This window comes from Chinchilla lanigera, unplaced genomic scaffold (assembly GCF_000276665.1).
Source record: "Chinchilla lanigera isolate Chin_1 unplaced genomic scaffold, ChiLan1.0 scaffold00110, whole genome shotgun sequence".
NCBI lineage: Eukaryota > Metazoa > Chordata > Mammalia > Rodentia > Chinchillidae > Chinchilla > Chinchilla lanigera.
In genome coordinates this window covers 3,501,017-3,509,922 of record NW_004955511.1, presented here as the reverse complement: position 1 = coordinate 3,509,922, position 8,906 = coordinate 3,501,017, and the positions used below count along the sequence as shown (strand labels likewise).

The 8,906-nt window shown below is 40.2% G+C and overlaps 1 protein-coding gene across 2 annotated transcripts in view; it reads right to left on the bottom strand.

Moving 5' to 3' along the window:
* Zfp91 (ZFP91 zinc finger protein) overlaps nucleotides 1–8,906 on the bottom strand; it is a gene marked incomplete in the record, with an annotated part of 27,137 nt that overhangs the window by 17,536 nt on the left and 695 nt on the right. For both annotated transcript variants that reach the window (XM_013506478.1, XM_013506479.1), the window contains 1 exon segment: nucleotides 5,240–5,268. In XM_013506478.1, the coding sequence (XP_013361932.1) occupies nucleotides 5,240–5,268 (29 nt within the window).

The following is an 8,906-nucleotide window of genomic DNA, read 5'->3' as shown; positions in this document are numbered from 1 at the left end:
CGGCGGGGGTATATATATGACCCGGTGTGAAATATCTGGGTTGCCTTCCCAGGAATTTAACCTCCGCCACACGCACATACACGCATATACGCAAAACTGAACTTCCACTGGGACTCTGAGGCTTCCGCTCTGCTGTAAGACTCACAACTTGAGTCTCTGAAATCCAGACTACTCATTCGCTCTACTGTTCTTCATAAAGTAGCGAAGTTTACTTTGAAATACCAGTACTTCTATATTAAGTGAACCAAAAGCTTTTTAAAAAATGTTCAATCTGACTTTAGAAGAAAAAGGCATCACTTACTTTGCAAAGAATGTTTTAGCTAAACTAACAGCACCTCTGAGGGCTGGTGCTGGGCTTGTTTATATCTTCCTTTCTGCCTGAGAGCGATCCTTCCACAGCTTTTTTTGAGACAGGGTCTTGAAATGTAGTCCAGGCTGGCCTCAGAGTTGAGATCCTCCTGCCTTGGCCTTCTCAGCCTTTCAAGTGCTGGGGTTACAGGTATGCTGCCACCATGCCTGGCCCACAGCTCTTTCATATTCAAAATCCGTAAGATTTACTTTTTTAACTAGGAAAACCAAGTCATTACCAAGGAGATTCAAAATGTTTCAAGAAAGAATAATGACAACGTCCTGAGGGTACTGTCACATTGTGTAGAAACTCAATGGTGAAAATTGCCACGTGAGATTTTTCACAAGGGATGGAGATTAAATTAGAATTCCTCTTCTACAGATTCAGGAATAATGCAAATATGGTTTAAGGGTACTGGAGTATGATACAAGAGACTGACCTGGGAGGATAAGAAATAAATATATGCCAGCACTGTAAACACTGAATATTTCACTGAAATTACAATTGTAAAAACTGCTAAAAATAAACTAATCCTAATTTTTTAAAAACTGGAATAGAGGCATAATCAACAAATTAAGACTTCATCAATAGAAGACAAAAACCAAGTATGTGATTTAGAGCAGAGGAGAAAAAAAAAATCAAACAACCTAACAGTTTAGCAGTAATTCCAGACATTACCGTGATTTCAATACGCTAGATACTGCTGACAGTTAACAGTGGAGCTGCAAACAATCTCCCGACCTTAGGACTTCACTTGGTGACTGAACAAGCTTTGCCAACATCACCGCTCCATAACAACAGTAACGTGCAGTAGTAAGACGGTGAAGACAATTACTTCCAAAGTAATACCTTACAGTTCTCCAGCACCGCTAACTTCAAAGTATGTTTTGCATAAACTGAAGCTTTAAGAGGTGTACTTAAAGGGAGGATCTTTTTTAGTAAAGGAAGTTAGTTAATTGCTGCATATTTTGGTACTGACACTGCATACCTTTGAAAATCAAAGTTCCCCAAAAGTCCCAAAATAACTATCCTACCAGCAATGACTCACGCACTCTCCACACTTGACTCTATGAAGCACACTTAGAAAACATTAATAGTCTTTTAAAAGTGTTGAGTTTTAAGAGATGTTAAAGCAGTTTTGTGACTCTAGAATCCAGCAACACGTTGTTCCATAAAACAGACCAAACATTCTAGGGAGCTGAGCAAGGGTTTGGGTCTTTTGCTTTTGTGGCACTGGGGACTGAACCCAGGGCCTCCTTGTGCTCCCTAGGCAAGACCTCTTCACCCTGAAACACAAGTGCAGACCTCTCACTTTGACAGGGTCTTGCAAAGTAGCCAGAGCTGACCTCGAACCTGCTACCACCTGCCTCAGCCTCCAGAGTAGCTGGGATGGCAGACGGGTGTGCACCAGAGCCCAGCAGCAACGTTTCATCTGTCCTGAGCATTAATCACCACTAAGGATCCAACAAACAGGAGAGCAAAGACCAGTTTCATGATGTATCTAGCTGGAGGTTAGAAAATGGAAGACACTAAAAGTCACGCAAGGAATTTTTTTTTCCCCCAGTACTGGGAATCAAACTCTTGACCTCGCACTTGCCAGGTAGGTGCTGTGCCGCTGAGCTAAATCCCCAGCCCCATGCAAGGAATATTAATAAATTATACACATAAACCATCTTCTTGTTTCACTCTCACAAGGACACTAATGGCTCAAAACAGGGACAGAATGAAAACAGAGTGAGGGTAAAAAGGAGCTAAGCCTCCACCCTTCAAGATTTCTGCTGATATTCTGCCAATGGTTACAAGACGAAGGTGATCCTCTTGTTACAATGGTGACTAAGCTCTCAAATTTTAATTTTTCTTTTTCTTTTTTGCTACTAATGTGTGGACTATCCACATCTAAATACCTGCCTGCATATTTAGGTCTGAGCTCAAATGTTACCTTGTCAAAGAGGTACTCCCTCTCCACCTTCTCTAAGTTCAGCCTGCCCAGTTTCAATGCGAAGCATTTTATACACTGTTTTGACTTCAGGTCACTAAGTAACCATCAGCACAGCACAGTGGCTAGAATGGTACTGAACCTGGGGTGGATGTTCAGCAATTTCTTGGATGCATGTAACACACTACTTTAGTAAAGCAACTTTCTATTTGTTTTATATACACCTATCAGTGTAAACAAATGTAACAGGAACTAATATTAATGTTTCTTAACTACTCACTTGAAAACTGAACACTGCAACTTAATTTAAAAATAGTATTAGGCACAATGTTTATTTGTTGAAACGTCACAGATTCAACTCAAGGAAAAACAATTTCTAGTTGTTTGCAGTAAGAAAGAATAAAAGTAATTCTGAAAACATGTTTTTAGTATTAATGAAAGTCACACCTTTAGAAAATAATCTATCACAGTTTTGTAAAGATTCAACCTTTGAAATAAACATGAGTTAACTTCGGTTAAAATTCAGCAGACTGAAAATGAAAACTCTCTTGGAGTTAAAGGGTAACTTTGTAAGGAGTTAAATGACAAGAAAAACAAAGAGGTGAGGGGAAGGATAGGAAACAACACAGGAAAGTGAGCATGGCAGCCGTGCCCCCTTCTCTACTCACTACTGCGTGCACCAATGTTAGACACACTTGCTGACACCTGGAGTCGCGGAGACGGAGTGCTGAGTACCCAGGACTACAGCACCCAATGAGTGGACTGGGGGGACACAGATGTGCCAACTAAACTGCCCAGCTGCACAACTACACAGCATGCCAGCTTCTGGTTTAAGATCACCTGCACAAAGACAATTCACCTCCAAAGAGGGTTTAAACTTTTTCTCCCCCTACGCCCATTGAGACAGGGAATCCCTAAATTGCTAAGTTGTCCAGGCTGGGCTTGAATTTCCAGTCTTTGCACCTGGGGCTCCCAGAAGGCAGGGACGGAAGCATCTACCACCTCACACAGCTCAAAATGGGGCTCAACATTTCACCATATTCCAATTCCAAGCCGGGCGTAGCCTGTGATCCCAGCACTCGGGAGGCTGAGGCAGAGGACTGCCTCAAGTTCAAGGTCAGCCTGGGCTACACAGTGAGTTCAGGACTGGCCTGTCTCAAAAAAAGAAAAAGAAAAAAAAAAGTAAAATTCAAATTCTAAGTTTTCCTTGAGCCAACCCACAGTGAATTCTTTACCAATTCTCACTAGATACACGAAGTACTTTTGACTCCGATAAAGGCAGGTTGTTTTCTGTCTTAATCAGAACTGGTCTGGTAACTTGTTAACAGTTTCTACATTTTCTTCCCCTCAAAAAAATCTACAAAGTAATCTCTGAGTAAGCAACATAAAACCTTCCAGTCTCAGGAGACATAACATCTATTTTCCAAGTAATAACAGCAACAAAAATAAACTTTGCTACTTTTGTCAAAATTAAAATATTATGCTAGACAAAACAACCATGCAAAAATTTCTACAAACACTCTATAAAAATAATTCTAGGGCCAGGAATATAGCTCAGTGGAATCGCGCCTGCCTGGCAAGCATGAAGTCCCGAGTTCAATTCCCAGTACCAAAAAAAATTCTACCTGGTACACAATGGGATTATTAGCCTCAAATTCCAAACTTCAATGAAGAACTTGAGTGTTATGTTATTCACAGAAAGCCACCAATGCAAGTTATTGGCTCTTAGTCACACTGTCGTTCTTTTAAATGGTATTAAAATCCAAGTTTTAATCTTTTCTCATATTGTGTCAAATCATTCTTTATAAAGAACACAAAACCCCTGCTATGAAACTATACATATGGAAAAATACACACACATGCTTGATTTTCCGAGAGTAGCAGGCTACCTTAAACACTAACTGGTCAACTCTCAGTGATTAATTCAGTGGACTCTAGCAGATGGAAACTGGCTATGTGAAGGCGAGGTATAGAGCATACACGATAAATGAGGTATGATCAAGAGTATATTTGTTCCAGTTTTAAGAGAAATGTGTCTCTGAATTCAGCATCAAAAAACACTGCCAAGGACTAGAGAAAGAAAACTGCAGTGAATGAGCAACTGGTTCAACACAACAGAGGCACTTGTAACAGCCCAATCTGTAAAGCCAGAATGAAATCTCTCAGGAACTAGGGAGAACTAAATCAAACTGAGCACTGATTTCCCTTCACCATCCAGATGAGCAAAAACCACTTCAACGCACACATTTTGTCTACTGGAACTCTAAAGGGAAATGTTTTAATGGCTTCATTTAATCATTGACCAGGCTGAAATATTAGAACACTTTTTTCTGCATTCTTCAAATTGCAATTACAATTTGAGTCTCCACCAGTATCAAGATTTTGCCTACACTTTACAATTTATATTGCACATCATTCCTCTCATTATTCCCTTTTTTAAAAAACCAAATGCTTTCAAAATTAGGTTAAATTTTCATCAAGTTATGATTTCCCCACTATTGGACTTTTAAATAACGTCAAAACATCCCGTCCAACCTGCTTGCTGTCATCTAGGTTTATCAACTCCAGCAACGCTTTATCAGTCCCTTTCATTTTACTTATTTTTATGGTACCAGGGATAGAACCCAGCGCCTTCACCCTGAGCTACACCTCCAACCCTTTAGTTTTTCAGTTGGAGACAGGATCTCACCAGTCGTTAAACTACCCAGGCTGGGTTCCAACTTCCGGTTCTCTTGCCTCAGTTACCTGTGACAATGGGATTGCAGGTGTGCACCAGGCCTGCTCCTGCATTCAGCTTTGAGGCAAGGTCTGCTGTGTGCAACACCAGGCCCTGCCTAAATCCCTTGTAAAAGGCAACTACTCTCATCAGGCTGAAGCGAAATCTATTTTCTATTATCCTGTCACATAATCAGCGTACTGTACACATAAGAGAGGTAAGAATGACCAAGTCTTACCTTTTTCAGTTGTTATTTTTTCCACACATCTGAAAAAAAGAAGAATCAAACATTAAATGAGCATTCTTGTGTATTTTCTTAAAATGCAAGTTTTTACTTCTTCCAGGTTCACTTCCAGAGCAAAAGTATCTATAGGGGCGCTGTCCAATAGTGAAGTCTAACTCTCAGCAGTGGAGGAAATACTATCTGTAGTTCCACTAAGTTGGTCATACTTGAAATTGCTACTGCAACTGAGGAATTGAATTTTTAATTTTAACTAATATAAATGTAAATAGCCATGTGTCGCTGCCCTAGCTGACGGCAGAGAGCTAGAACACTATACAAAACACTTGTTTTTAATTATAAAAAGAGATTAATACAAGGAAAATATTGTTAATTCTGTTCTATTTAGCAGCTATGTAAGGAAATGAACATCATCACTGGGATGAAACTGCATCGGAGACACACTCTCAATATGCCTGCCAGTAGGGGGTGGGGGCAGCACCACAGATCTCTCAGTAGCTATTGATCTAGGTGACAAATACAGGCGTTTCATTACATGATTTTCTTTACTTTGGCATATTTGATACAAATATCTTAATAAATACTTAAGGCGCCTTAACTGTCTCTAATTGTTTGCTCAACTCAAAATCAATTTCCAAAAAGGGAATATGTCTCACAAATGTAACATGTACTTTACAGATACATAGCAATAGTAAAATGCTTAACATGTTACAAACTTAGGGTAAAAAAGTGTCCCCATGTTTTTAACTAGGGGAATTTGTATCACACATTACTGGTGGATACAGGACAGTGAAATCATCTACACCCATTACTCACATTCTAGAGGAAATAGGAATGTGATCTTTATTATAAAAATGCCATATTGTAGCTCAGCTGTACAAAGATTTTTTTCAGAAGTAACACTGATACAACTCAAGATACATTTGTTATTAAGAAATACCGAAACAAAGTTACAGTATAATACACGATCTGTTCTCTTTAGAAAACACAGTAATCATTTTCGTTTTTTAAGAAAGTGTGGAATTACAATTTTACTATTAATTATATTACAACTATCCCAAGAATCTTAACTATGTAATTTATTGGCTAAAACAGAACAAGGGATCAGCCTAGTTCCTCAAAAGGGAGAATATATAAACTGTTCAAAAGTGGGTTATCTTTCCCTACTACCTCCCATTTAGGCAAATTCACCGAAAACCTTTTTATTCCCCTTCATTCATAAATATTTCCTACTCTTCTGGTTAACTTTCATAATATTTCAAAGTGAAGAAAAAAGTTATAAAATTAAGTTTATGAAGCAGTAACCTAATAACCATCCAACCGAAAAGCTGCTTTACTAAGTTTATTAAAAATCAGTTATAGATGAAGTAGATCAAGAAAGGTTAAGTGACTCATCCAAGGTCACTGTGAGCACTAACAAAGCCTGGATTTGAAATTGACTTTAAACCAGTGTTTTCCCCACTATAAAATTTGCCTTCTAACAGAAAGAGGTTTCAATCAATCCAAATCTATGTGTTTATTGAGCTTTTAAATTAGTGTACACTTTGCTACCTCTTTAATCAGCAGAAACAAACATAGGTTAAATAGCTCAATACTTAGGATTTTGTAGGGAAAACGCTGGGATATGGAAAAAGGATCTGAATGGAACAATGGATACAGATAGGACATTTCTTACCTCCTTTTAAAACTGGCCACAACGTTATTTGAAAAACAGATGAACTATCACTGAAAGGGTTCAGTAAAGCTGTTACTCCAAACTTCTCAAAATGTGGTATTTCTAAACTAAGCACTCAGTGTAAAAATCTGTTGTCACTGAAAATCTATATATAAACCGTCTACACCTGTGTAACAAGTCTACTAATGAGCGCAGCTTTCCCTTTTACTCTGAGGTCCTTGAAGACAAGGCTGCTTCCCTCACCTTTGCGGCCTAGCTCTGCACAGTCCCAGGCCCAGACGGTACTCCAACCAGCGCGGCCACGCCGACAGGCTCCGGCGCGGTGTTAGCCCCTGGCCGCGCAGTAAACTGAACAGGGGTACTGTTATCATGATCAAAATTTACTCAAGCATTCCGATCACATTCTACAACTTAAACTACACTGCCTAGAGGCAAGTGGCGGTGAGAAAAGGTAAAAGGAAACCATCATTGCTGTTATCTTTTACAAAACTAGATGTAAGAGAAACACCGACAATTCAGACTATTCCTTCCTCTCCCCAGGAAAACTATAGAGGAAAAAACGGAAGGTATTTAACTACATCACCTTCATCAAGTCCAACTGTTTTAACACAGATTGTGGTAGTAAGACAGTCACAAATACTTTTTGCCAAGTTAGGAAAAAATAAACCTTGATAAAAGGCGAAACTACTACTTCAGGCATAACAGTCCCGACATACAGGTATGTTTAACTTGCAGCTGGTAGGTGACGATGAAGATACATTTTAAAACTACGTGACATATGTGAGGCCCTGAGTTCCTCAGTACGGAAAAAGAAAGAAAGAAAAAAAAAAAAGGCAGATAAACGACCGAACTCCAGTGTGCTACGGGCCTGAAATCGCAGCAATCTAGGAGGCTGAGCCATAAGGATCTCAAACTGGTGTTCAGCCCCAACATTTTAGCAACTTTGTGTGACCATCGAAGGAAAGAAAGAAAAGAAAGAAAAGAAAGAAAAGAAAGAAAAGAAAGAAAAGAAAGAAAAGAAAGAAAGAAAGAAAGAAAAGAAAAGAAAAGAAAAGAAATTAAGAAGGACAGGCTGAGGTTATAGTTCAGTGTAAAAACCCTGAGTTCAATCCCCAGTACCATGGGAGAAAAAAACTTTTAAGTGTTAGCCTCATTAACTGTGATTAACCTTATTTTGCGAAATCCACAGGAAAAAAGGACCGCAAACCACTCCGACCTCTACCACGCTGCAATTATACCAAAACAGCATGTTTTACTCAGTATGTACTATATACCAGGCACACAGTGGTTCACATAACGTACATTTATTTAATCCACACAAACCCATGTCACTGGGACTATCCCCCATACACAAATGCCCTTTAAATAGGGAAATTGAGGCACAGACCTGTTAAGGAGTTTGTAGAACAAATTTCTATCCAAAGAAGGTTAATGATATCTCTTCAGATTTGTGAAAAAGTAACTTTAAAATTTTGTTAATGTGAAATGCATCTATAGCAATTACAATTCTAATTGCGGCTGAAAATGCTGTTAAATTCAAGAATTTACTGTCCGCAGAACTAGCGGTCACAGCGCAGGCTGTCAAGTGACACGCAAAGCTCCGAGAGCGCGTGTCGCGCCGCAGTACGATAGCTCTGCATTTCATTCCTCCGGGAGGCTTCCGAGGCCACGTCTTACACTTGGAACAGGCCTCTTTCCAACTTTTACCCACGAGCCAGAGAGCAGGACCTCCGCGCACAAGTTAGTGCCTTCCCGCCCGCGGCTGTGTTCCCGCCGAAGGGGTCTCCTCTTACCGAGGAAGTCCCTACCTTAAAACACAGCAACAGGACATGCGGGGGACGAGCTGCTGGGCAAGGGCACAAACGGCTCGACCGACGGAGTTACGCGCGACACCGGGAACCCAGAGCCCGCAGGCCCGGGCCACGACGCGGCGCCCGGCTCCCCGCAGAAGCCGCGGGGACGCTGACAGCTCGGGAGCTCGCGGAGCAG